The sequence below is a fragment of the Leptonychotes weddellii genome, chromosome 14 (genome assembly GCF_054177405.1).
Source record: "Leptonychotes weddellii isolate Sample4059 chromosome 14, ASM5417740v2, whole genome shotgun sequence".
NCBI classification, from domain to species: domain Eukaryota; kingdom Metazoa; phylum Chordata; class Mammalia; order Carnivora; family Phocidae; genus Leptonychotes; species Leptonychotes weddellii.
The window spans coordinates 42,346,843-42,374,727 of record NC_138382.1 but is presented as its reverse complement, the minus strand read 5'-3'; the positions used below and the strand labels follow the sequence as shown (position 1 = coordinate 42,374,727).

General features: G+C 40.7%; 1 protein-coding gene across 4 annotated transcripts in view; it reads right to left on the bottom strand.

Annotated features, from left to right (window-relative positions):
• TEK (TEK receptor tyrosine kinase) overlaps positions 1–27,885 on the bottom strand; it is a 94,216-nt gene that overhangs the window by 48,200 nt on the left and 18,131 nt on the right. For all 4 annotated transcript variants that reach the window (XM_031032001.2, XM_081803046.1, XM_006737023.3 and 1 more), the window contains exon 2: positions 4,513–4,824. In XM_031032001.2, the coding sequence (XP_030887861.1) occupies positions 4,513–4,824 (312 nt within the window). The remainder of the gene's footprint in view (positions 1–4,512; positions 4,825–27,885) is intronic.

Genomic DNA, 27,885 nt, shown 5'->3' with positions numbered 1-27,885 from the left:
AAAAAAATAAACCGGTCCTAACAGTCCTCACCAGAGACACATTTGGTAAAGCCTAAATTATACAGTAACGTATATAAAATGGCTAGGGGAATGTCAGGCACGTAAGTATTCAGGAAATGTTACCGTCACTGCAGCTCCCATGTGTGACACAAAAAGAGGCCTAAGAGTACTTGAGGAATGAAAGAATATATGAATGAGTCGGATCTCAAGTTTTCCTCTTTATGCTTTTAACACATTCCTTTGTGTTATTTAGATATAAATGGCTCCTCCCTATCAACTTCACAAATCCTCTTTGCAAGGTTTGATGTCCTTAAAGTAAAGCTCTTTCTCAAATGAAACTAGGAAGGAAATAACCTATGTTTCCTCCTGATGGACACTCTGAGACAGCCGTTTAGATGTGAAAAGGTTTCAAACTTCATTTATACCTCCCTACCGCCAAATGAAATCACTAGTGAGGTTTGAACAAATTGCTTTTGAATTTTTTTTTTTTTTTTTTTTTGCATGATGCCATTGATAAAAACAGTTTAGCCATTTGGAGTGTGCGAGCCAAGGTAAGCGTGCTTTGGCACATCTCAAATGGATTTTCCACTTCCTCCCAGATGCACGAGTCAGCAGCAAGCAGGAATACATCGCTGTTTATCCTATCCTGCTATGTCCCTGGGCAGGCACCTCTGAGATCCCATAGTGTTTTGCTAGGGAATTAATAGTGTCACGAAGACATCGTTGTGGAGGTTTTCCTGATTCACCATAAAGGATATCACTTTCCTCCCACTGTATTTCAGCTACTGGACGGTCAGCGAAAGAAACGGAATCAGTTCAACAGCCTGAGATGATGTTATTAAAATGCAGGAGAGAAAGCACTACCTCTTATTCTATTTTGTATAAATTTCCACAATTATGTTAATGGATGGTATTACATTTTTCCACAACTGAGAAGAAAAATAGTCTTACTAATATTGCTTATTCCAAGGCACTATGATGATTATTGAAGACTTACTATGAGCCAGATATATTGGTGGTCTCATTTGATTCTCAAACATCTGGGGTAAAATCCTTACCTCCACTATTTTTTTCAAATGAGAAAAAGGATTTCTTTTTTTTTTAATTTTAAGATTTTATTTATTTATTTGACAGAGAGAGACACCGCGAGAGAGGGAACACAAGCAGGGGGAGTGGGAGAGGGAGAAGCAGGCTTCCTGCTGAGCAGGGAGCCCGATGCAGGGCTCAATCCCAGGACCCTGGGATCATGACCTGAGCTGAAGGCAGACGCTTAACGACTGAGCCACCCAGGCGCCCCAAGAAAAATGATTTCAATCAAATAGTTTGCCCTGAATCCTATGATTCAGTTGCAGAGTGAGGCTCAAACCCGTGTCTCTACACTGTGCCCTGGGTGGCTCTGCAGGCTTTCCGTTGGAGTTGCTCTACTTTATAAACCAAGCGCTCAGAATGGGGGAGGGTGGTTAACAGTAAGTGGGAGGGATGTGCCAAGCGTATGGTAGTGGTCATCCACACAGGCTCTGCAGTCAGGTCACTTGGCAACAAATCCCCATTCCTACCCTTTACAAACCACTATTGTTACTCTAACTTACTCTGCAATAATCTCATTTCACCCCAGCTTTTAGCAAAACATCTACTGTATCCATCAAATTTTCATGTAAATTCACTTATGGGACCTGGTTTGGTATACACCATCTTATTTAAAACTTAAGATGATTTTGAAGGTACTATTATATTCATTTCACAGGTGATGAAAAATGAGACCAACGGATGTTAAGGAACTTGCCCAGGGCCCCAGAGCTGGTAAATGGTGGAGACAGAATTAAAACTCAGGTGAACAGGAGTCTAAAAGCCATCTTCTCAGGGCACCTGGGTGGCTCAGTTGGTTAAGCGTCTGCCTTCGGCTCAGGTCATGATCCCAGAGTCCTGGGATCGAGCCCCGCATCGGGCTCCCTGCTCTGCGGGAAGCCTGCTTCTCCCTCTCCCACTCCCCCTGCTTGTGTTCCCTCTCTCGCTGTCTCTCTCTCTGTCAAATAAATAAAATCTTTAAAAATAAATAAATAAATAAATAAATAAATAAATAAAAGCCATCTTCTCTCCATGCTTTCTCACTAGCAAGCCTGCCTTTACCTCATTTGACTGAATTTAAGCTCTCCTTTACGTGCGCTGGCCTAGACTTTCAGTTTAGAGCCGTCATTACTGTTGGTCCTTGACTCCCAAAATTCTGGTTTAATATACTCTACAGGTTCTTACTTCCACACTGTCAAGGACAGACCCAGGCCAGCCTGAAAAGGGCACAGTGGCACCTCACATTTCATTCCTATGAAGCCAATGGGCACAAATCTCAGGTTATCTTCATTCAGAATGTGGAAACATCAGCAGAAAGGCATAACTCTTTATACGAGTCAAATCCCGAATGACACATGTGAAAAATAATAGGGCTGACTTTTTAGCCATGATAGCTTTGGCACACCTCACATCCCTTTGTTCAAACTCTTCCCTCACCGAAGAGCGGCATTCCTGGGAACGTCTGTTGTGCACTTTTCCCACTCACCCTAGTATCATTTAAAGGTGACTGGTACAGTTTTGCTAAGAAAACTTTTTCTTTCATTTGTAATGAAGAGTGATTTTATCACTTTTGACTTTAAAATGAGCTTGCTGCCTTCAAATCTTTTAATTACCAACATTAGCAAATTCAAAGAAATCTTTTCAGGTGGACCCCAGTGAGGGGCTGACTCTAAGTCCTTGCTACCCAAAGTGTGGTGCACAGCCCAGAGGCACCTTATCACCTGGGACCTTGTGAGAAATGCGCAATCTCGGAACTCTCCTCAAGGACCTACTGAATCAGAGTCTGCATTTTACCAAGACCCACAGGTGATCTATAAGCACATTCAACTTTGAGAAATACTGGTCTAAAAGAATGCAGACTCCTATCTAAAAAACTGTCAATCAGAGACATGTGTATAGGTGTGTTATTTATGTGGATCAGTTTAGCAATGAAAAATCAAACCCTGACGAGTTCACAATGTCATTATCTCATGAAATGACACATTCTCAGGCCACAGTCCCTGTGGTTATGATGGCATGGATCTGGAAAGGACTCCTTCGCTACAGGTATGACCAGCCCAGAAAAAAACGGCTGATGTGTGAGTGGCCAGATCATTCCAGTCAGAACAAGGAGAGGTCATCTCTGCTGGAATTCTGTGCCTTCCTCCCAGTAAGCAGCATCAAGATACCAGGAGTCTACCTGCCTGTCCAGGCCTGGGAGCCTGAGGGCAAAATAGAACCATTAAATAATATGCACAACATTGCCTTCTCCAACTGTCATCAGTTTGGTGGCCTCGCCTAAAGATTTAGCTTAGAGCCACTTACATTTTGGGAGAAAAGTTCCATCCCATCACTGCCTTGTGAGGCGGTAGCAAAGAATAATATGCCCCTTTTGCAGAAGCCTCTTAACATCTCCCTTCAAAGTTCCAGTGCTCTGTGAGCTAAGTGTGGCCACTCAAGTTCTAAAATGAAACCGTGGTCTCTTTCCGAGAATGGTAGCCTGCAACAAGGGCCCCAATTCTTCATCCCTCCCTGTCTCTTTGCCATTTAATAGTGGGATGCCCATCCATTTCAACTTTAGGCTCAGCTATCTGACTTTCTTGGACAATAAAATGAGACAGGAGTGAGAGCGTGCAATCCTGAGGCCAGCTTTCAAGAAGCCTTGTGTGTTTCCACTTGGTCTCTTGCACTTCTGCCATCTCCGTGAGAATATGCCTAGGCTAGGCTGTGAAAGGAAAACAGACGCAGGGAACTGAGCCAGGCTGGCGCAGCCGAGGCCGGCATAATACGCCTACGGTCGGCCAACATCCATGTGGGAGAAAGCCCAGTCCGGAATGGCAGGGCCCCCCGATCAGCCCAGCTGACTTACACTCACAAGCTATGAATGCTCACTGCCGTGTGCCCCTGTGGTTCGCAGTTGCGTCGTACACAGCATTACTGTGGCCACAGATAACCCATACACTAAGTAACCAATTAAGTTATTGATAGGTGTTTCCCTTTTAAGTTTTTTATTTCTACCACATTGTCCCCTGAAAACAGTAACTTCTGTTAAGAACACTCAGGGGCAAGCAAAACAAAGAATCAGATGAAAAATCAATGAGAAACTCAAAACAGCTAATATTTTGGCACGGACTGTTGTCTTCATCATTGTGGTTTCCGTATTACATACATGTAACACGTTCATATCTCCCCAAAGGCCACGGAGCTCTTAGTACAATATGTCATACATTTCATTTCATCTCATGAACTAGGCACAATGTCTAGTGAAGGGGTTAAATGTGAGCGAGGTGGACTGGCTGGGCTCTTCTCCCCTGAACGCTATGTGTGTACGAGACACAAGCAGCAGACAAGGCCTCCAAGCTCCACACTCACACAACCCAGGCCCGGTGTCCGACTGAGTGGCTGCCAACACAAGAGCTGTGTGTGAGTCTCAGCCAACCTCACGGCTCCGACTAAGGGGCATGTTACCTTGCTGCCGCATCTTCATGGTCCGGATCCTTATTGCTTCTCCTCGAACGCGCCCTTCACAGAAATATGCACCGTTGATTTTGCTAGCCTTTTCTCTCTTCCAAACGACTTTTTTAGCCCATTCTCTGGTCACATCTTGAGTAACTTCCAGGGGATCCTGGTGCTGGTTCATTAAGGCTTCAAAGTCCCTTCCTATAGTGATGGGTTCATGGGGGCGCCATCCAGAGGCGATGCAGGTGAGGGACGTTTCCGCGTCAGAGACGAGAGGTAGGGAATTGATCAGGATCAGGTCCATGGCACTATCCACTGTTCCTAAAAAAGAAGGTGTGTCATCTATGAGGAAGGTTATTAACATGGCTCCACAGGATAAATGGGTGCTTACCAAGTCCTGGCTAAAAATAGCTCGGGAGCCGTCTTTCTAAAATGCTACTGTTCCATAGGACAAGATTCAAAACTCTTTACTATGGTATCACCTAGACCCTACTAACCCCTCCTGCCCCACTGCACACCGTAGCTGCCGTGGACTCTCAGTTATTCTCCATTCCCCAAAGCAAAGCTTTGCATTATATCTCTACCCAGTATAGTGTCTGTGACATTAGTTAGGTGTTCAGCAAATGCTTGTTGAGTTAAATTCACAACAATAGCATTATTGTCATTAATTATTAGTGAAAATAATTCTAATTAATAAAAATTAATGATAATGTGGTACTGCCACAGTAAAGTATTCTCAAGAAATATATCAACTATAGGGGCGCCTGGGTGGCTCAGTCGGTTAAGCGACTGCCTTCGGCTCAGGTCATGATCCTGGAGTCCCGGGATCGAGTCCCACATCGGGCTCCCTGCTCAGCAGGGAGTCTGCTTCTCCCTCTGACCTTCCTCTCTCTCATGCTCTCTGTCTCTCATTCTCTCTCTCACAAATAAATAAAATCTTTAAAAAAAATAAAGTCATTTTAAAAAAACAAGGCTAACAAGACCCATCTTGCAGGATTCTTGTCAAGATTAAATGAGATATAGTACCTAACTTCCTAAGCACTGTGTCAGCTATATATGGGGTCAACAATGACCATTATTTCAGTTCTCTCTATTCTGTTTCCTGAACACCTAGGCCCAAACCTCAACCCTCCCCAAATGTAAAAATGAAATTCTATCTGGCCTTTAAAAGTTATTCCATAAATGATGAAGCGCATTTTAGAAAAGAAAATCCCTTCTTTTCACGTTCTCCCCCTTCTCTTACCTGCCTCTCCTCTCTTCTCTTCTCTTCTGATTTCCAAAGTTTCTAAGATGAACAAATGAAATCTGTGCCTATTCTCTGCTCCTGTCAAGTGTGGAATACTAGGGATGGAGGATGTTCTCTGGCTCAAGTGATGGTTGATCCCCAAGTCTACATACAATGATCAGGGGGCTTGACAGGTCAAGCACAATGGATGGCAAGTTCCATGAAGACAAGGATTGAAGCTCTTTTGTTCACACTGACATATATAGGAATACCCTGCGTAGTCTCCGCATATAAAGGACTTAATAAATATTTGTTGGATGGGTGGGTGGGTGGGTGATGGATGGATGGGCAAATTTTATTCCAGATCTGCTTGATTCAAGTTCACCAATCCTACTTCCAGAATAATGAGGTTAAAAGTGAAAGTGTTCTTCTGAATCTAAACTGACTTCCTTGCCCATATTTAAAAGGCTGTTTTGAGAATTACTGAGTTTAAAGAAAAAAAGCAAATGTTACGGTTTTTATAAAATGCCACAGAAAGCTGATCAATGGTTGCTAAGTATTTAGGGTTGATTGGTATTCATTTACCAGATCTTTTTTGAGCCTCTGCTTATGTTAAGCATTATGCCTGCCATGAAGTCCTCATACAATTTTTTTAAATGGCAACTACCAGTGTTGGATGTATGCAGTGATATTTTGAGAATGACACTATTAGGAGTTACATTTTTATCTGATTAATTAAGAAGAATGTCAGAGTCAAGTCTTAATGTAAATGGGAATGTGAGCTATTTTTTTTTTCTTGTAATGTTAACTCAATACATGGGCTTGAGGGAGAAAACCTTGCCTTGAATGGGTGTATCTGACCCTGAACATCTATCTGGCTCCAAGCCTCAATAGTAACTTCACAATCTCCAGAGAAAAGACAGGGGTTGGGATAAGAAAAATGTTGTAAGAGAGGGTAAGTGAGGAAAACTAGCAGTGGAACTAGGGCCTCCAAAAATAACACTGGAGCCCAGCTCGCCTCCATATGTGGGTCCAGCTACGCCTCGGAGTGAACAGCACCTTGTCTCCCACATTCACTCATTCCAGGCATGTTCCCAGAGAGAGTCATCAGAGGAAGGAAACGCCGTAATTCTTTCAGCTCCGGGTCAATCCAGCCTCATTTCTAGGACCAGGTGAGTGACTTGCCAAAACCAAGGGATCTGCTCTGAACTCACTGAACTTGCTCTGGCACTGGCTCTGGTTTATTTAATGACTTTAGGAAATAATAGAAAACGCAGCTGATTTGAAAAGACAGCCACACTTCATCTGTACATTGTTTCTGGGTATGGATCTGGTTTCTTTTTCCTTTTGTTCCTCCCAGTTCTCTCCCTTTATTCTCAGTGACAGAAAGGGAAATCGTGTACTTCTGAGGGTCCAGACTGGACTATGCTTTCCTCCCCTTATTCAGCAAGCCACTTACAGGAAGCCCTCTCCCACCAGTGAGTTGTCTGTCCTTTGTAATGCCATTTACAGGGAAGTATCAGAAGGATTTTGTATGTGAGCTTTGGAGAGGAGAAGAAATACCTATCAGATCCTGGGATGGATCTTAAAAATCATCTACTTAGTTTTCCTGAAACGAGAGTATGTATTTGTACTTGTCCATATATGCCTAAAGAAATTCTGGAAGGTGAGACATGAAACTGAGAACAAGAGTGACCCATTAGGGGAGAGCGGGGTAGCTGGGGGACATGATGAGGGAGGTTTTTCACCGTATACTTATATATGCTGGTTTTTGAACCATTTGAATAATACCTACACATAATAATTGAATGTAAAGACTAAATGCTATCACTCTTCCCTTAAAAAGATGCATTTGGAAGGGAATCAAGAGCCAGAGGAATATATGCATCTCTCATCATTTGTCCCTACATCTCTTTGGATTGCTTCCAAGTAATACATTTTTCTCTTTCTCTCTTCTTTGGACTAATAGGAAACATGATACCATTCCACAACGCTGGGGGAAAAAACATGGGTTAAAAACAAACAAACAAACCTTTGCCAACAGGGAGAAGAAGGGTAGCCACACTTGGCTTCTCAAAGAGTATAAAGGAGCGGGGGCCCTAAGGCAACAGGCACAGCTGTGGCCTGTGGCTTCTTGAAAGAGTTCAGCCACTGACACTGTGAAAGGCGTGACTGCAGGTGCATAGCAGGTGCCACAGAGGAATCTGCTACTGGGGACGTGTGCCTCAGAAAAATTGCCAAAGACAGACCCCATCTGGGCTCGCACCGTATCAGCCCCTGTGCCTAACACCTTTTCCTACATTATAGCGCTGTCTTCCCCAAGTCCCGCTGGGGACAGGCATGCAGTTGTTTCACCTCAAGCATGGTCTGAAGGGCTCTGGTCAAATCCAGTGCTTAGTTCTTGACATGTCCAGCATCATGGCTGCGTTTGCCAAATGAGTAAGTAAGACGCATATTGAATTTCATGCATCTTTTACGCTTTGGGGATTGATATTATTTTTCCTTAGCAAAGACCTTGCAAACACTTTTTAATATTTGCCTAAAATGTGTCTTATCTGTAAGGAAATGCTTTCCATCATGACATGGCATCTGCCAAGTTAACAAATGATTGTCCAACACAGTTGAAGCATAATATCCTAAAATGTTATTTTGCTCACTCTGTCATTTGTGGGCTATACAGCACGTCATCTAATCTTTCACAGTAACATTTGCTTATTAAATTGCATTGTGGTACACTCAAAATGTTTATTAATTGTTTTTGCACTTAGATTTTCTTGTATTCAATGTTGCTCTGAATAATGACTCATTAAGTAAGACAAAGAAATACTTTTCTCTACAAATAGTCATAGATGTGGATGGAGCTAGAGTGTATTATGCTAAGTGAAATAAGTCACTCAGAGAAAGACAAATACCACATGATTTCACTCATACGTGGAATTTAAGAAACAAAACAGATGAACATAGAGGAAGGGGGGAGGAAAGAGGGAAGCAAACCACAAGAGACTCTTAATGATAGAGAACAAACTGAGGGTTGATGGAGGGTGGTGGGTGGGGGATGGGCTAAATTGAGGATGGGCTAAATGGGTGATGGGGATTAAGGAGTACACTTGTGATGAGCACTGGATGTTATATGTAAGTGATCAATCACTAAATTCTACTCCTGAAACCAATATTACCCTATATGTTAACTAACTAGAATTTAAATAAAAACTTGAAACAAACAAACAAAAATAGCCATAGAAAAATAGACACACAGATCAATGGAACAGAACAGAAAGGCCAGAAATAAACTCACAATTATATGGTCAATTAATCTTCAACAAAGGAAGTATGAATACGCAATGGGAAAAAAACAGTCTCTTCAACAAATGGTGTTGGAAAAACTAAACAGCTACATTCATGAATGAAACTGAACCACTTTCTTACACTTTACACAAAAAGAAATTCAAAATGAATTAAGGACCTAAATGTGAGACAAACCATAAAAATCCGAGAAGAGAGCATAAGCAGTAATTTTCTGATATCAGCCATAACAGCATCTTTTTAGATATGTCTCCTGAGACAAGGGAAACAAAAGCAAAAATAAACTATTGGGACTGTATTAAAATAAAAAGCTCTGCACAACAAAGGAAATAACCAACAAACTAAAAGACAACCTACTGAATGGGAAAAGATATTTGCAAATGACATATCCAATAAAGGGTTAGTATCCAAATATATATAAAGAACTTATACAACTCAATGCCAATAATAATAATAATAATAATCCAATTTAAAAATGAGCAGAAGACATGAACAGACATTTCTTCTAAGAAGACATACAGATGGCCAACAGACACATAGAAAGATGCTCAACATCACTCATCATCAGGGAAATGCAAATCAAAACCACAATGAGATACCACCTCACACCTGTCAGAATGGCTAAAAATCAAAAACTCAAGAAACAACAAGTGTTGGTGAGAATGTGGAAAAAAGGAACACTTGCACACCTTTGGTAGGAATGCAAACTGGTGCAGCCACTGTGGAAAACAGTATGGAGCTTCCTCAAAAAATTTAAAAAAGAACTACCCTATGATTCAGTAATTGCACTACTGGGTATTTATGCTAAGAATACAAAAACACGAAATCAAAGGGATATATGCACCTGATGTTTATAACGGCATTATTTACAGTAGCCCAATTATGGAAGCAGTGTATGTGTATGGAAGCATACACATACACAATAACATAGTATTCAGCCATAAGAAAGAATGAAATCTTGCCATTCACAACAACATGGATGGAGCTAGAGAATATTAGGCTAAGTGAAATGAGTCAGTCAGAGAAAGACAAATACCATACGATTTCACTCATATATGGAATTTAAGAAACAAAACAAATGAATAAAGGGGGACATAAGAGACAAACCAAAAAACTATTTCTTCACTGTAGGAAACAAACAGAGGGTCACCAGAGGGGAGGTGGGTGGCAGGATGGGGGAAATAGGATAAAGGGGATTAAGAGTAAGCTTAATTTTTTTTTTAAGATTTATTTATTTACTTGAGAGAGTGAGAGCATGCGGGAGCAGTGGGAGGGGTGGAGGGAGAGGGAAAGAGAGAATGTGAAGCAGACTCTTCGCTGAGAGCAGAGCCCAACGTGGGGCTGAATCTCACCACCCTGAGATCATGACCTGAGCTGAGATCAAGAGTCGGACGCTTAAAGGACTGAGCCACCCAGGTGCCCCAAGAATACACTTATCTTGATGAGCACTGAGTAATATATGGAATTGCTGAATCACTATATTGTACACCTGAAACTAATATAACACTGAATGTTAACTACACTGTAATTAAATTTTTTAATAAAAATATTTTTAAAAATTATTATAGAAAGGATTGTGGACCTAAATCAACACCCATATAATATAACTTAATTGATTTAGAAATTAGAGATTGAGCCATTTTTCAAACTGTATTTCAAGGAGTTATTTCTCGTTTTCTAAAATGTTGTTCCAGAAGTTTCTGAGACTGGTGGAGGTGAAATTATCACACGTACATGCTCTCAAGGAGCCACTCAACTTCTGGTTTTTTTATACTTACACTTCATGTAAACTTTCATTTGGCAAAAAAAAAATTATTTTGCTTAATAAAAACATATAAAACCTCAAAGATCACCACTTTTAACTACTTTTCTTTTTACAGATGAAAAAACTGAAAGGTTAAATGTGATTATCAATGAAAATACATTCCAATGCAACACAACATGCTTATTCTCATTAGCCTGCTGTCACTCTCTTCCACATTCAAGTTCGGGACTGCCGCAAATAGTGAAGTTCTGATTAACCCGGCTTCCTGGCCTTCAAATCACTGGCAGGCTAAGCAGAAAAAGCAGGTTAAATTACTGCATACTGAGGCCATTTCTTTATGCTTCTTCTCACCTTAGAATTGTAGTATTGGTGAAGTTTCATTGATATGTGTTTAGAGTAAGATATCATGTCTTCAGAACAACTGTACGAATGATTTCTTGGAAATTTGATACTGACCACATGTAAAACCTCTTTCCAAGGTGTTCTTGGATGTCTTGCCTTTGTAATAGCAGTAGATATCTTAAACTTCCAAATATTTAAAATGTCAATGAACACTATCTTAGCCAAAGCATTTCTGGAATGAGGGAATTGGCAAAAAGCCAAAGAAGCCAAGCCAACCCCCAAACTATCCAGGATATTTGGCAGAATATTTTTTTTTATTTACTGTCCAGAAAAGGAAAATTATCTATAGTTTAAAAACCTCTCATAAAGCCATTTATATTTCCATCCATCTACTAAACAAACGTCCTGAGCACTTCCCTTGTACCGGAGACTGTACTCCATCTTGGAGACACAACAATGAATAAAGCTGATGATCTCAACCCTCACGTAGCTTACAGGCAAATGGGAAAGACAGATGTGGGAAACTAAGTACATAAATAAATGTAACCCTGGAACCATGATAAATACTATGAGAAAGAATGTGGCTCAGGTAAATCTCCCTCAGGAAGTGACATCTGGCCTGAAGGAGAGATGGACTTACTCAGGTAAAGCAAAAGGGATATGAAAAGACAGAACAGTTTTCCCCGAAAGGGTAACTATGAAGCAGGCTTTTAAGAATGATTATTTAATAGGACTCACTTCTAGAATGTTCTTTCTTAAATCTATCCTAAAGTTGGCATTAGTTTCTTCTTACTGGATCCTAAGAACTACTAGAGCCATTTCTATGTGTCTATGTTAAAATATTTTTAGTATCTTCTCTGCTTTCTTGCCTCCTCTGAAGAAATCCAGTTCCCGGGCATGCTTCCAACACTTTAATCTCTTTTTGTTCTCCATGATCCTTTTATGTATGTAGTAAGTCTCTGAGCAATAACGTTATCCTCAAGGTTCCTTCCAAGAAGGCATTGGGCAATTAACGAGAAGATACCAAAACGTACAAGACTAGAAATAACTAAAGGAAGTTGCTAACTTTTTTATTGTATATTTGGGAGTTTGGAGTTAGACAAGGACATCCTTGATGTGACTAGGCCTTGCCTCTCTAACAACAAACTGTTCTCACCAGGAGTTGTGCCAAGGCAGTTTGCCCAAAGGGCATGCCTGTTTCCCATCCCTGCCTCCCAGCCAAATAGGGTCCTTGTCTGTCTCCTGGAGGAAATGGCACCCTCTCCCCACCTTAGAACACCAGGATAAGTAACACATGTTCTAGTTAGAATTAGCATAAGTCAGTTGGCAGGAAACTTTTTATTTCCAGGGAATAGGCAGAACGTCCACACTGTGAGACTTCACTGAGTATCAAGCACACATGTACACTGACTTGCAAGCTCTGTTCCATATGGTAGGGGTGGAGGTAGCATGGTACCATCACATCAAGGCTTGTTTAAACTGAAGGGGACTTGAGAGACTGCCCGGTGCAAGCCTCACAATGTATAAAAGGTAAACTGAGGCCTATAGACAAGAGACTGATCAGTGATCACATGAAAGGCAATGGTAAAGCCAGTCCCCAAATGTTGATTTCTCTCCAGGGCCCTTGCTGTCACCGGGAGTAGGAGTGTAAATGGACAGATCTTTAATGTGAGGGAATTTGGAATGTTTACAGATCTGGCAGGATGGTACCTGGAGAATCCTGGAGCTTGGTAGAAGCTGAGGCAAGGGAGGAAAGACCTTGAGGAGAGGCAGCCAAAAATCCGGAAAGGGTACAGGACAGAGAGATTGGGAATATCCAGAAATGAAGTCCGCCCACCTCGCAAATTTCCCCAAGCCTTGCAATGTTGCCTTACAATCTTTCCTGTCCACTTCACCCTGAGAGAAGACTGCTCCTTAATTGGACCACGTTCATTTGCACCAGGAAATGTATCAGCTGTGAGAGGAATCCACATTTGGTGCCAGGCCACCTATTTTTTCTGGGCTCTTCTCCCGATTCAATCACCTGCCAAGTTCACCTCTACCCTTAGGCTGCCCAAAGGTATGCATGTCTACTTCTACAACCTAATATCTATATCCTCCTAGACAGAATTAAACAAAACTCTTTAACTCCTCTGTGCCCTGATCGCCAGTTCCTGATAGAGAAGCCAATTTGATTGACTTGCTTGCACAAAAAAGAGAATAATCAAGAATAGCCTAAAGTGACCACACACTGAGAACAAACAAAAAGAAGAACAAACAAAAGAAATGAGTCTGTAATGGAAAAAGTTTAGGATCATGATAGTTGCTATGAAGAGAGTGACAAAGGAAGAAGGATAGCCTTGCCAGCAGGCCTCAGATTATACCCTATACGGACAAAAGCTAGCACTCTTTATCATACACTACTTAATAGGTACTGTGCTGGGTGCTTCACAAACACTGTACACCAAAATTCTTACAATAATAGTGAAGAAAGGTATTTATATTCCATTTTATAGGTCTACTGACACCAACTCTTTTTGGGTTCCTGGACCCAATTCCAACGTGGAAGTTCCCCAACATCCCACACCAAGCAATGCTTGGACACCAGCAAGGTGTCTGAGAATTCCACCCAATTCTGACATTACGTACCCGGAGATAGCATCAGATTCCACAGAGTAAGGGCTCACTCAGTCTTGTAAAACTACCCACCCCCACCCTGTTTCAGACACCAGTCACAAGTCCAGGCTGTTATCTGTGCTTCTCCACTGGGCTACAGATTAGAGGTTCCCAAACCCTCCTCCTTGGACTTCGATGCCAGCTGCAAGGGCAGGGTGTTCCTTGTACTTCTGACTGACCAGCTATAAAGCAGAGGTTCCCGGGCCCTCCACCTTAGGAGGTTTGCTGGAGTGGCTCCTTTTAATTTGCTAGAGGGGCTCAAAAAACTCAGAGAAACAGGTTTACCAGTTCATTAAATGATATGATAAAGGATACAAATCAAAAGCCAGATGAAGAGGTACCGAGGGCAAGGTATACAGAGAGGTCTGGGAGCTTCCATGCCCTCTCCAGGAGCACCACTGTCCCTGAATCCCCAGCTCTGTGCTCACCAACCTGGAAGCTCTCTGAACCAGTCCTTTTGGGTTTTTATGGAGGCTCTACTCACTGACTCATAACTTAGTTATTGGCCATTGGCTGATTTAACCTCCAGCTCCTCTCCCTTCCCCAAAACTTTAAGTTCCAACCCTCTAATGGAAAAACTTATATATGTTATATATAAGTTATATATATATATAAGTTATATATATAAGTTATATATAAAACTTAAAGTGTTGGGGCACCTGGGTGGCTCAGGTCGTTAAGCATCTGCCTTCAGCTCAGGTCATGATCCCAGGGTCCTGGGATCAAGTCCCACATTGGGCTCCCTGCTCAGCGGGAAGCCTGCTTCTCCCTCTCCCACTCCCCCTGCTTGTGTTCCCTCTCTCACTGTCTCTCTCCCTCTGTTGAAAAATAAATAAAATCTTTAAAAAAAATAAAACTTAAAGTGTTAATACATATAATACATAAATAAATTAGTGTCAATTCATAGATTTAGAAATACAAATAGCCAACTAGTAGGTTGAAGAAGAAATGGTTGCAATATTTTGTATTTTCTTGGAAATGCACTTATAGGACATGCTTGCGATACCTACAGTAATTGTAAAGTTATATATAAGCTAACCCTAATTCATCACTTACTACATGTCAGCTGCTGCTTCAAGTGTATTACACATAATCATCACCATAGCAATCTTATGGAGTAGGCACTGCAACTCTCTTTGTTTTATAGAAAAGGAGACTAAGGCAAAGGGAGGTTAAGTACTTGGTCATGGTCACACAGGTAATTAGTGGTAGAACTGAGATTCAAATTTAAGCAGACTGGCTTCAAGACCCATTAACAATTAAACTAAACTCATATTACACCATTTCACATCAAAAATGTTTCAACAATTCAGTGACAACAGGTCGGTCTTTTCAAGAAATAGTGTTGGAACAATTGGACACCCATATACAAAAATAACTGAGCCCTGAACAAAAATCTCCAACCTTAAAAATTAACTGAAAATGAATCCTGTAAAATGTTAAAATATAAAAAGTTGGGGATATGGAAGAAAAATCTTCATGATGTTGTGGTTAGGCTGTGAGTTGTTAGCTATGACACCAAGTGTGATCCATAAAGAAAAAAAATGAACAAATTAGATTTTATCAACATTTAAAACTTTGGTCTATAAACGACAGTGTTAAGAAGACAAACTACAGACTGGGAGAGGATATTTGCAAGTCACATATCTGACAAACAACTCGCATCCAGAAGGCATTAAAAAACACTCTCAAAACTCAACAATAAGAATGGGCAAAAGACTTGAGACATTTCACCAAAGAAGGCTTATGGATGGCAAAAAAGCATACAGAAAGATGTCCCATTTCATTAGCCATTAGGGAAATGCTCATTAAAACTACAATGAGATACTACTATACACCTACTGGAACAGCTAAAAACAAAACTATCAATCAAAAAACCCTGATAATACTAAGTGCTAGCTAGAACGCACAGAGACTGTACCTCTCATTTGTTGTTGGTCGTAATGTAAAATGAATGGGAAATTGTGTGAAAATGCTCCAACAATTTTTTTATAAAGTCAAACTTATATTTATCATATCACCCAGCAAGGCTACTCCTGGTATTTACCCTAGAGAAATGAAAATTTTTGTTTATGCAATGAATGTTTATAGCAGCTCTACTTATTTATAATCACTCAAAACTGGAAATATCCAAGCGACCTTCAGTAGATGAATGCATCAACATCCACACAATGGAATACTACTCAAAAACAGAAAGGAACAAACTGTTGGTACTTGCAACAACATGGTATTATGCTGAGTAAAATAAGGCAGCATCAGAAGCCTACATACTGTATAACTGCGTTTATACGACATTCTGGAAAAGGAAAGCCTTTTAAGGATGAAGAGCTGAAGAGTGGTTGCCTGGGATTAGGAGTGGGAGAGATTTGACTACAGAGGGTCAGTCCGATAAGACTTCTGCGGTGATGGAATGGTTCTGTACCCTGATCGTGGTGGCAGCTGCACAAACCTTTAAAACATTAAAACTCATAGGGCTGTACACACACACAAAGTCAATTATGCTGTATATTAATCTTTTAAATTACTATAAAAAGCTATCTTCCATAATTACTGGTAAAAATATGCAAAGACACGGCAAGGATATTCATCACAGCTTATGGCTACAAATTGGAAACACCACGAAATTCATGAATAGGAGCACGGCTAAATAAATGATGGTTCTTACCTACAATGGAGTATTAGAAGCTTGCATGGATTTATGTCCCTGATACATTAAGAAAACAAGATGTAAAAAACAAAATAAAAATAAAATAAAGACAAGACACTGACCAATTATACATGATCTCATCTTTGCCAAATATAGAGAAAAGCCTAGAAGCCATACACCGATTTAATAACAGTGGTACCTTTGGATAATGAAATTGTCAGGCTTAGAAATCAAGGGTGGGGTGAGGAAGACGGAAGACGTTCACTTACTGCTTCACATACTTAGTGTTGTATTTCTCTTGTAGTTTTAAAATAAATATTTTTATTTACAGAAAAGCATACACAAATAATCTAATGGCAGTGTTCTAATTAATAACTGACATGTCTGTTTCCATCCTTAGACAGTGAGCTCCCTGAAGAAAAGAACTGCTTTGTTCATCCTCAACTTTCCAGCACCAAGCACTGTGTTTGACAGACTGCATGTATTCTCAGTACGTTTAAGATGAATGGGAAGAACTCCACAGTAATTGAAAGTAATACATCTTAAACACAGGTGACTTTTTTGTGAATTACTAATTGCCGGCACCATCAACAGGATGGTAGAGTAGCTAAAAGCTTTGGTCTTGAAATTCTGTCTCATTTTACTCAACTGTAAAATGGGAGAATGACACCTAAATCACCGACTTCTGTGTCAAGGACTAATTTTGTCAGCCTGGCACAAAGCCAGTTTGATCACGTGAATCTCTATCAAATCATGGTCTGCATTAGCCTTAGGGGAAGGTTGGGTTTTGTTTTTTTGTTTTTAAGTCATCTTGGAACTCAAGCACCCACAGAAGGAAGAACTGCTAAGGGCTTTGTGTCCTGCTGTGTGCCTACCCTCCCACACACTTCAAACCCACAGGAGCAGGAAACAGGCCGATCCTGAGCTAATGAAGATTCCCTTTGTTTCCTTCAAAAGTACTTTGATTCTTGTCCCCTTTCTTACAGGACTGACCTTAACAGGAAACCAATTCTCGGCACATGCAAGTGATTCTAGGAAAGCAGTCTCACAACCAGCTTGGTGACATGGGGGCAGCGTGGGGGTCGGGGGGACAGGGGGCCATGTGAAGATAACATAAGCAGTCGCTCCATGAGCCTTTGCTTCGCCTCAGGGAAACCACTCACCTAACCCAATGGCCCCCCACTGTGTTTGTCCCCGGGCCATAGCACCCGCTCTGACATTTTCTTCATTGTCTTTAAAAAGTGAGTCTGTGCACCCTCTCTTGAAAGTATATTTCCTATACTTTGCTAGTCTTTACTCTTAAACAGGACAGTAGCTCTGCCTTCTAGAAGCATCGAACCCTCTGGCTCACCAATGGGGTCATGATCTTAACTCATAGTAGAAGAGGGCTCAGGGGCCCTCTGCCCTCGTATTGTTTAGTTTAGAAATTCCTTTATGACAATTCTGGAATCTGTTGTCTTCTGGGCCTTACATGAATTATTTCTGTGAAGGAGGTCACCTATTTCTGGAAGCAAAGCAGCGTATCTGGTCACATTCCCTCTCCCCCATTAAAAAAAAATCCTTTGTATTTCCAAATTACGGACACATTTGCCAGGTGGAATACCAACTAAACTTTCTGTCGGGTTTTCCCCTATCATGCTGCAGGTCTCAATGTCTCAAGAGGTACTAGGCTGTGTGTCTTCCTAAGAGAGGGTTCCTGAGAAGCCCTGGGTGCCCAAGTTAGTGTAATCCCTGGGGGCCCCTGCCAAGCCCCACATTTATTCCAGTGACAATGACATCATTTCAAACATGTCGGCAGCTCTTCTTAAGGACTCATCTTTGGAATCTCTTTGCATGAGCCACACTCCTTGCCTGTAAGGCCCTCCTCCAGTGCTTTTATGTCCACCTTCAACCGGCTAACTCTTGCTTAGCCCACAAGGCTTGGCTAATGCTCTCGCGTACCCTGGGAAGCCTCCCAGGTGCCACAGGGCAGGTGCACGGATGTGGTACCTAATACCTATGGCCGTGTGAGAGGCTGTGATCCTACAGATCCTACAGCTGCTGGGCAGTTAATCACTGTAATGGTTTGGGAGAACAATTCCTTTATCTTCCCAGTTAGACCATGTGGGATGTACTTAGATTGTTCTGGCAGCAAGGAGACAGAGGCTGTCCGGGCAGTACTTGAGGGAAAGCAGTCCAAAACCAGGAAAGCCAGAGAAGCCATCTCATTAAATGTTCAAGTCAGATACTCTGGGCATAGATAGGCTGGGTCCATTTTTAAGTCCACTTTAATGCACAAATGTGAAGGTCATAGTGTGAGAGTCTCTCCTGCTAGGGACAGGCTGTTCCTCAGTTCTATTTTGACAAGGTGTGCCCCACACCAGCCACTCTCCTACCTCCTCAACCCAGCGCTGGGTCCATGGAGGCCCCCTGTGTTTGATTGGGTTCTGCTAGTAGGAAGCCCCAGAAGGAGATGGAGGGTGGAAGGAGTGTGTAGCCAGGGCGTCTGTTCTCCCAGCTCCCCCGGTGCTGAGCCATCTACAGAAGTCACAGCTCTGGTGGACAGTCCTATGTTGCCACTGCTCCATCTGGGTTCAATAACGGTTCCTTTCCCTCGTGCCTTCAGGTCTATGCTCATTTCAAACCACTCTCATTTTTCAGTTGAGTCCTTTATGTAAACACAGTTTTGTGCTAATGCCTGATAACTAAAACAGATAAAACTATGCTTCCTGTGCCTTGGCAGGGAAATCAGAGCCCAGCATTGTCCCTACTCCCCCAACCTTGAAGCAGTCCCTTGGGCACCTCCCTAGAGCCATTTGTTTAAGCAGCCCCATTTGCAAATCAGTATTATCAAGTATTTGCTAGTTTGGTGTTTCAATAGCATTGTATCAATTACACAGGAACAATTACTAAAATTGCTAGTAACACAATAGCTACCACTTATCAAGTACCTACTATCATTCAGAACTTTAAATGCATTGTTTTACCTAATTCTCTCAACAACTGTATCTGTCATTTATATCTCCGTATACCACTGGTGACGAAAGTGATTTAGATGAGCCAAGCAACCCGTGATGACTACATGGGATCTTAAATGTAAAACATCCGCAACAGAGTTAAAATTTTATCTCTTCCTTTTCTGTGATGGAGAGCTTGGCACAGGAGGTTCTCCGTGTGCACTGTTTCAGTAGCCATATACCTTAGTACTGAGTCATCCCAGCACAGGTACGGGAGTACTCTATGTGTAACACCGTGCATCTAAAATAGCAGATTTCCCTTGGATCTCATTTCCCATTCACCCTCCTTGCCAAAACTCAGCAAGTGGCTATAGCCTTAGCCCCGAGATTATGGCCTGACCAGTGCTACAGAAGACCCCATTTCCGTGTTCACGGTGATCTCACCAACTCCCAAGGCTTCAGTTATCACTTGTTCCAAATCTGGGTCTCCATTTCTAACCTCTTCCCAGCTACAAACACAGGTTATGAAAATGCCTATGGGCCCCTGGATAGGCATCTCAAATGTACTAGGACTATGATGAACTCAGCATCTTCTCTTGCCTTAACCTTCCCTCTCTTACAATCTCTTAAGCTTCCAGCTTTCCTAACACAGATGCCTGAAAACTCCGTGTTATTGTTGACAACTCTCTTTCCCTCACTGTTTAGAGCCAATCATTGTGTTCTGAGCATTCTAGCTCAGCTCTGTCCCTCACATTCAACTCCTTTTCATGCCTTCATTCTTTCTCACTTCAAATACTGCAGAATTATAGTACCATTTCTCTGACTTATTTTGCTTAGCATAATATACTCTAGCTCCATCCACGGCATTGCCAATGGCAAGATTTCATTCTTTTTGATGACTGAGTAATATTCCATTGTGTGTGTGTGTATATATATGTGTGTGTGTGTATATATATATATATACATACACCCCCTCTTCTTTATCCATTCATCTATCAATATACACTTGAGCTGAGGATCTCAGATTTAAAGTGTCATCTGACTAGTGCCTTTGGTGTAGCTTCTCTTAACTTTTCACTAAAGACAAGACAAAAAAATGAAGAATTGTAGCTACAGTGATCAGCCTATTATCAGCATCTAATAACCACAAAGGTCAATAAAATTGGACTGAGAAATGTATTTGCTTTTATTATTGAAATATTTTTAGTGTCAAAAGTACCTCTTAAAATTAAAAATGTGTAACTTAGATCTCAAATTCCTTATTAAGTAAGCAAAGATTGAGAAGGGAGAATGAAGGATGGGACAAAGTTTAAATGTGCTGAGTTCCTCATTGATATGTGGATATTCAAGATATGGTTTCACTATTTACTATTACAAATAGAGAAGTATAGGTTAAAGAATGTTTTTGACAAACTCAAGAGTAACCACTAATAAAATTAAAAAACAGGATGTATATATCAAAAAAATGACTAGAGAAGATAAATGTAAACAAAATACAAGTCAAATAAGCAAAGGACAGAAAAAAAAAAAACCCTAAAAGGAAACATCAGGGAAGTATATAAAACAGGATGTCAGAAGTTAAGATTAAACATATTATGATTTAAAGATAAGTATTTACAATCACCTATCGACAAATACTCTCAGAAAAAATTAAATCTTCCTAGATGGTGCTTATAAGAGACTCACTTGAACTCACACAGTCTTAAAAACAAAGAGATGGGCAAAGAATTTATCAAGAAATGACAAGAAAAAAGGATAAAAAATAAAGAAAAAAGAAACCAAAGATAATAATATTAGTTTCAGACAAAGGGGAATTCAAGATAGAAGGCATGAAATGGAAATGGAACTAAGTCTATATTATGTTGCTGGAAAATAAAGTCCACAATGAAAGCATAGTGGTTATGAATTTGTGCTCTAAAGTGCTCTAAATCATATAGAATCAAATATATAAAGAAAAAACAGGTAAAAGCAAAAAGAATATGAGTAAAGTACAGTAGTTTTGGGAGACAGCATCACAACTCTCTCAAATTTTGACTGATGAAGTAGACTAAAAATCAAACAATTATTATAAATTATTTAATTAATAATTATAAATTTTTATATATATTTACAAGTTATAAATTATATATATACACACACAAACACATATATGTATCTTTCAGGTATATATAATACTATATCTTAAAACAAGGAATTCAGCTTGTTTTTTTCCCCAATCATCCAAACAGTATTTACCAAAATTGAGTACACTCATTGGAGCAACACATATAGTAAGATCAGTGTGTAAGGTAAAACTGTATATAGACAAAATTACTCTTGACCATCCTTTAACTCATCCATAAAAGATAATGTGGAAGTGTGTCATCAATCCACAAATGTAACATGTAGGTTTTCTTCCAGCACCTGAACAGATCACTGCAGCTTTGGGTGAGAACCGGATAAAGGAGCTGGCTGGTATTCAGGAACCAGGTGGCACAAAAAACACGTACCTCCACAAACAGGGCTCACAACCAGAGCATGGGAAGCAGTTGAACAAAGACCAAGCTCAGTGGAAGAGGGAGGGCACATGAAATTATCTGCACTGTTTGTATGTTGTTTAGACCAAACATATCTAGTTGCAATTTAAATTTGGTTCCGCTCAGAGATAATATTCAAAATATTTAACAACCTGAGCCAACCAGATTAAAATGCACATTGATCTGAGTGCCAGAAAAGGTTCTGAAAGACTCTGATAGGCCAGATAATACCCTTTGGTTGCTGGATGGTTGGGAAATCTAGAGGGACTAGGCAGCACAAGGTGGCAGGACGGGGCGCATTCAGGGGGAGCAAGCAGCATTTACCAGACGGCACAGAATTATTTCACTCTTGTAACAATTGGTACAGATGAACCAGTACCAAACAGTGGAATAGTAGCCCTGCTGTAACTCATGCTGCACGTGCTTGCGCGCACACACACACACACACACACACTCAACTCAGTGAAGTCCAGCAAAGACAAACCACCCATGCACTGTTCCCCAAACACAACCTAATGATCCCATACACAGCATAATAAATCGAGTTTAACAATCAATGAACAAGAAAAGACAACCCAACTCTTAAAAATCATAAAGCAGTCTTCTAAATAATTCTCAGAAAAGACCATACTAAAAAGACAAGATTTCTAGAAAATAAAAGATAATCATCTTACTTTCAAAACCACACAATGAGTCCAAAACTGCTTTCAGAGACAAATACATAGCTTTAAATACTTTGCTTACTAATGAATATAAATAAACCAAGAACTTTACTCAGGAAACATGTGTAAAAGAACTAATAAGACTTAAGAAAGGCAGAGAGAGGGGCTCCTGGGTGGCTCAGTTGGTTGAGTGTCCGACTCTTGATTTTAGCTCAGGTCATGATCTCAGGGACCTCAGGTCCATGATCTCAGGATCCAATCCCACATTGGCTCCTTGCTGAGCATGGTGCCTGCTTAAGATTCTCCTCTTCCTTTGCCCCTCCCCCTACTTGCACTCTCTCTCTTTCTCTCTAAATAAATAGTTAATAAAATTTTTAAAAATTTTAAGAAAGGCAGGGAGAAAGAAAAAATAAAGCTAAATACAGACATTAATAAACTTAAAAATAGAAAAATGAGAATTCCAAGAGCTGGTTTATGGTGTGGGTAGAACTCACAATAGCAAGTCTCTGAAATCTATTTAGAAACTAAAATTGTCAATAAAACACAAGGTAAAATAGCCTGTGAAAAGATGCTTTAAATCACGAGAAAATCCCACGTATAATTCTCAACTAATAGATTTAAAAAAATACATTCACTGATTTTATTAGGAAATATAAATTCCTAAAGTTAAACTCCAAAAATACAAAGCCTGAATTAGCTCACCAAAAATTCACAGGGCCAACTGATTTTGCTGATGAGTTTATGTAATACAAAAACATGTTTTTGTTTTTTTTTTTTTAATTTTTATTTATTTATTTGACAGAGAGAGAGATAGCGAGAGCAGGAACACAAGCAGGGGGAGTGGGAGAGGGAGAAGCAGGCTTCCTGCCGAGCAGGGAGCCCGATGTGGGACTCGATCCCAGGACCCTGGGATCATGACCTGAGCCGAAGGCAGACGCTTAACGACTGAGCCACCCAGGTGCCCCGCCTTTCTTATTTTTAATTGAGATAAAAGGCTGAGCTGCATGTCTAGCCTGACACCAAGTTGAACAGAGACTATAGCAGCAGGATGGAGCAAAGGAGGGGTGCATAAATTAAACTAAAACTGAAGACAAACTTTGTGTAGGAGGGAACCATGAGAATGTAAGTGCCCTGGGAATTCACAGAGGAAACCTGGTCGGAGGCATGTGAATTCCACAGGGAGGGATATAAAATTCAATCTTATCTGGAAAATGTTAACAGTGGCTATCTCTGGATGGTGGTACTATACACACAATAAAAAGATAAACATTTTTAAATAAATTCATTGGAAGGAAAGCAAATGGCTTGTGCTCTGCACGCCAAGCTTTGGATTTACAGTCATGCCTCTCACAGTGGTGATGTGTCTACTTGAGCCTCCAGGTGCCCTGCACAGGGCTATGCCTATCTCAAAATAGATCCCACCACAGTGAACAGCCAGGGAGGTAAGGCTTGCTGAGAAGCAGAGCCATGCAGTACGTGGTCAGAAGCTGGGGAATCAAGCCAGCCTGTGTTTGAATCCCAGATCTGCCGTGTATTACTCATGTAACACAGAACCATCCACAAGTGACTGAGCCTTCTGTGCCTCCACTTGGTCATCTGTAAAATGGAGGGGATGATCCCGACCTCTTAGCATTTTGCTGAGGATGGATAAATGTATAGACCTACATCATATGAAAGAATTTTTTTTAAAGGTTTTATTTATTTGTCAGAGAGAGAGACAGAAACAGAGAGAGAGAGAGAGAGCACAAGCAGGGGGAGTGGCAGGCAGAGAGAGAAGCAGGCTCCCCACTGAGCAGGGAGCCCGATGCGGGGCTTGATCCCAGGACCCTGGGATCATGACCTGAGCCTAAGGCAGATGCTTTAACCGACTGAGCCACCCAGTCACCCCCATATGAAAGAATTTTTGTAAATTCTATGAATGATGTGTTAAGAGTGTGTGACAATAATGCAATAGTCAATAAACAGTGATGATGGTGATGAAGATGATGATGACGATGGGGACTCAGGATTCCCTAAAGCTGTGAGACCAATGAAAAAAAAATAGGGTCCACTCCCCTGTAAAATAGGCACAACCCTCCCCTCCTGAGGGGCGATCCTGCCTGCAGAGCCAATCACAGGGAAAAGCTCAAGTTTATAGTAGCATTTTTATCTTACAGCCAGAGAAAACAGGGTCCAGAGAGTGAGCTGTCAAATACCATCCAGCACAGTAATGGTACACTAGGACAAAGATCCTTTTTAAAATTTATTTCACACCCTTTTGGTGTCTTTTTTTCCATGTAGTAACAGCCTGGAGAAGCAGCACAAACAGAGGGAAGAAATGAGCCTCCCTCAGCCTATCAGCTTCTGAAAATTCAGAACTACATTCCTTCTACATCCTGGCTTTCGGGGCTGTGTTGCTCAAGCCTCCATTCTCTTAATGGGTCAGATCTTCAAATGGACATAACTTCTAGTAGGGGCCATGAAGTTTTAATCTGTGGTTTCTTTAATGACAAAATCTGACTCTATCTAAGAATGACACACATTTATAGTCTAAGGTCACCAATGGAAAACAAGACTTACCATCTGCTTTAGGAATGTAAGTTCAAAATCCCTGGATTCTGAATTTTAAAATATGACTCATCATCCAGAGCCCTAGATTTCAAACAGAATTTCTGATACTCCTAATCGTGGTTCCTAAAGGAGTTAAAAACTAGATCAAATTGACTTTAGTTCTTAGATTGTATGATGTAAAATGTATTCAAAGGAAGATAACAATTTGTCTCTATTGTGTGTGCTTGAAATTAAAACTTGACTGCTGAGGCCTGTGTGACTTATTTCCAAATTTTAATGTGTGAAAGAATCAACACTCAAATGTCAATTTAAAAGGGAATATCTGTACATATTCAATAGATTTCCCAAGGACCTATTCAACTTCAGGTCTGTTGGCAGTAGATCTCACGGAGTAAATGAGATGATGTTAACTCCTAATTCAAGTATATGAAATATGATTATCAATACAGTAACAGTTCATCTACCCAAAACTCTGCTTTTTTGCAAACAAGCTTTCCCCTAACACTAACAAAAATAGTGTTATCAAGTTCATGGCTTAAAATACATTCCCTTTACCCCTAGAAGAGTCTCTCAAGCCTTCAATCAACACCTTACCAGCCTTTACAGACAGACGTGATGACCTGGTTTCCAGTTTCCAGTAAATGGAAGAAACCGATCAGCTTTCATATTTCAGTTTCAAAGCCTGTACTTCTAGTCAGTATTGGCTGAGCCAATAAGTCCTCACGTGGGATACGTGTCTACTAAGCCCAGCTCAGGGCTGTCTTTGCCCGAGCGTATCTTGTAACTTACGTCAGCGGTTCGCCCACGCGCTTTTGTTTAAGCAAAGGCATCCTTTTACCAAGTGAAATATTATATAGAAGATGATGTTAACTACATAAAAGTATAGTTACCCTGATTGAAGTTGGTAAAGTAGGGCTCGAGACCAACAGGCATCGGCTCGCCTTGGCCAGCTCTGCCAGCCACACAGGTGCTCCTGGCAACCCCAGAGCCCATAAACCAAATATGAGAGCCACTAATGGGAGATCTGTAGAAAGATCAGACATGCTCTGGTAATTAGTTTGGATACAAATACTAAGGGGCAGCAGTAAGCTGAGCACACTGGCTTTCGGGTTTGGCCACATCACAGGGCCATTGTAATAACAAAGGAGGCCAAGGAGCAAGATTGCAGAGGGCACTGGGGCTACCATCCTCACCTTACTCCAACTTGGCTGACTGTGGCCCCTGTGGTTTACAAAGGAGGTAGTGACATGGAGAGCAAGACACAGAGCCAGAAAGACACAGCATTTTGAAAGATGCCCTTTGACACCAGGTGTTCTTGGACATTCTCAAGTCTTTCGTGACCCTAAAACAAGCCATGACCCTCTTCTTCATTAATAGCAATACCTCTTCTTTATGAACAAATAATGTATATATGACATCCCAACTCCATTTCTGATATTTACCTTCATCCTTCACACTTCCCTGAATTCTCACTTCATCCTCAGGGTTAAGTCTAAATGATGAGAGGCGGTCCAGGGGTAAGAGGAAAGTATTTGTTCCAGGGCTTGGTTGATTATAATACGGCAGCATCCGAAGACCTGGCTTAAGGGCTCCTGGGTGGCTCAATCCATTAAGCATTTGTCTTCAGCTCAGATCATGATCTCAGGGTCCTGGGATGGCGTCCTGCATCAGGCTCCCTGCTGAGGAGATTCTCCCTCTCTCTCTGTCCCTCTCCCCAATGGTCCTCTCTCTTCCTTTCTCAAATAAATAAATAAAAATCTTAAAAAAAAAAAAAAAAAAAGAAGAAGAAGAAGACGACGACGAAGACCTGGCTTAACTCTGTTCCTTCACTTTGTATGGCCCTTATGGTTTATGGTCAATGATTCTGTGGTTGAGACCCCTTTTTTCCCTCTCTCAGTTCCCATCATAAAAGGAAGCCTGCAAAACTGGGTTTATGCTTTAAGACAATAATTAACAGATGTTTAAAACCAAATAATCAAATCTGTATTTCTCTGTCTGCCTCTCAGTCTGTCTCTTAACCTTTCTTTCTCTCTTGATCTCTTTGTAAATATGTTATTTATATATTTATGTTATTTTATATTGTTTATATATTAAAATGTATTTACTATATTTGTATATTAAAAGGGTATATAATTCATTTATATACTAAAATGTTTTTCTGCATATCCAAATTTTTCAACAGGAACATGAATTATTTTTGTCAACATTTTTATAATCAAATTATTGTTATAGAAAAGTATACATTTTAAGGAAGCTAACGCATACAAATGCTGTAATTTGAAATAACTACCCATAGTTCCAATTTGTATAGTACTTTTATTCCCAAACATCAAAAATTAACTGAATCCTGTGAAAGAAATATTTCTGTCTTTTCTGGTCTTACTTCAGTAGATCACCTGAATGTCCCAATGTAAATGTCCAAGGAAGAGATTGCCCCAAGAATCTCTTTTTTCTGTAATCATACAGCATTAATTAATACCTTGACAATCATTAACATTTTATGTATGTGAAATAGACAACAGTCCTGATAAATGTGGGTCCTTTTGTATTATTTTAATCCTTTAGGTGGTAACAATTTAAGAATAAAAATTATCATCATTGGGCGCCTGGGTGGCTCAGTTGGTTAAGCGACTGCCTTCGGCTCAGGTCATGATCCTGGAGTCCCGGGATCGAGTCCCACATCGGGCTCCTTGCTCGGCGGGGAGTCTGCTTCTCCCTCTGCCCTTCCCCCCTCTCATGCTCTCTCTCTCTAATAAATAAATAAATAAATCTTAAAAAAAA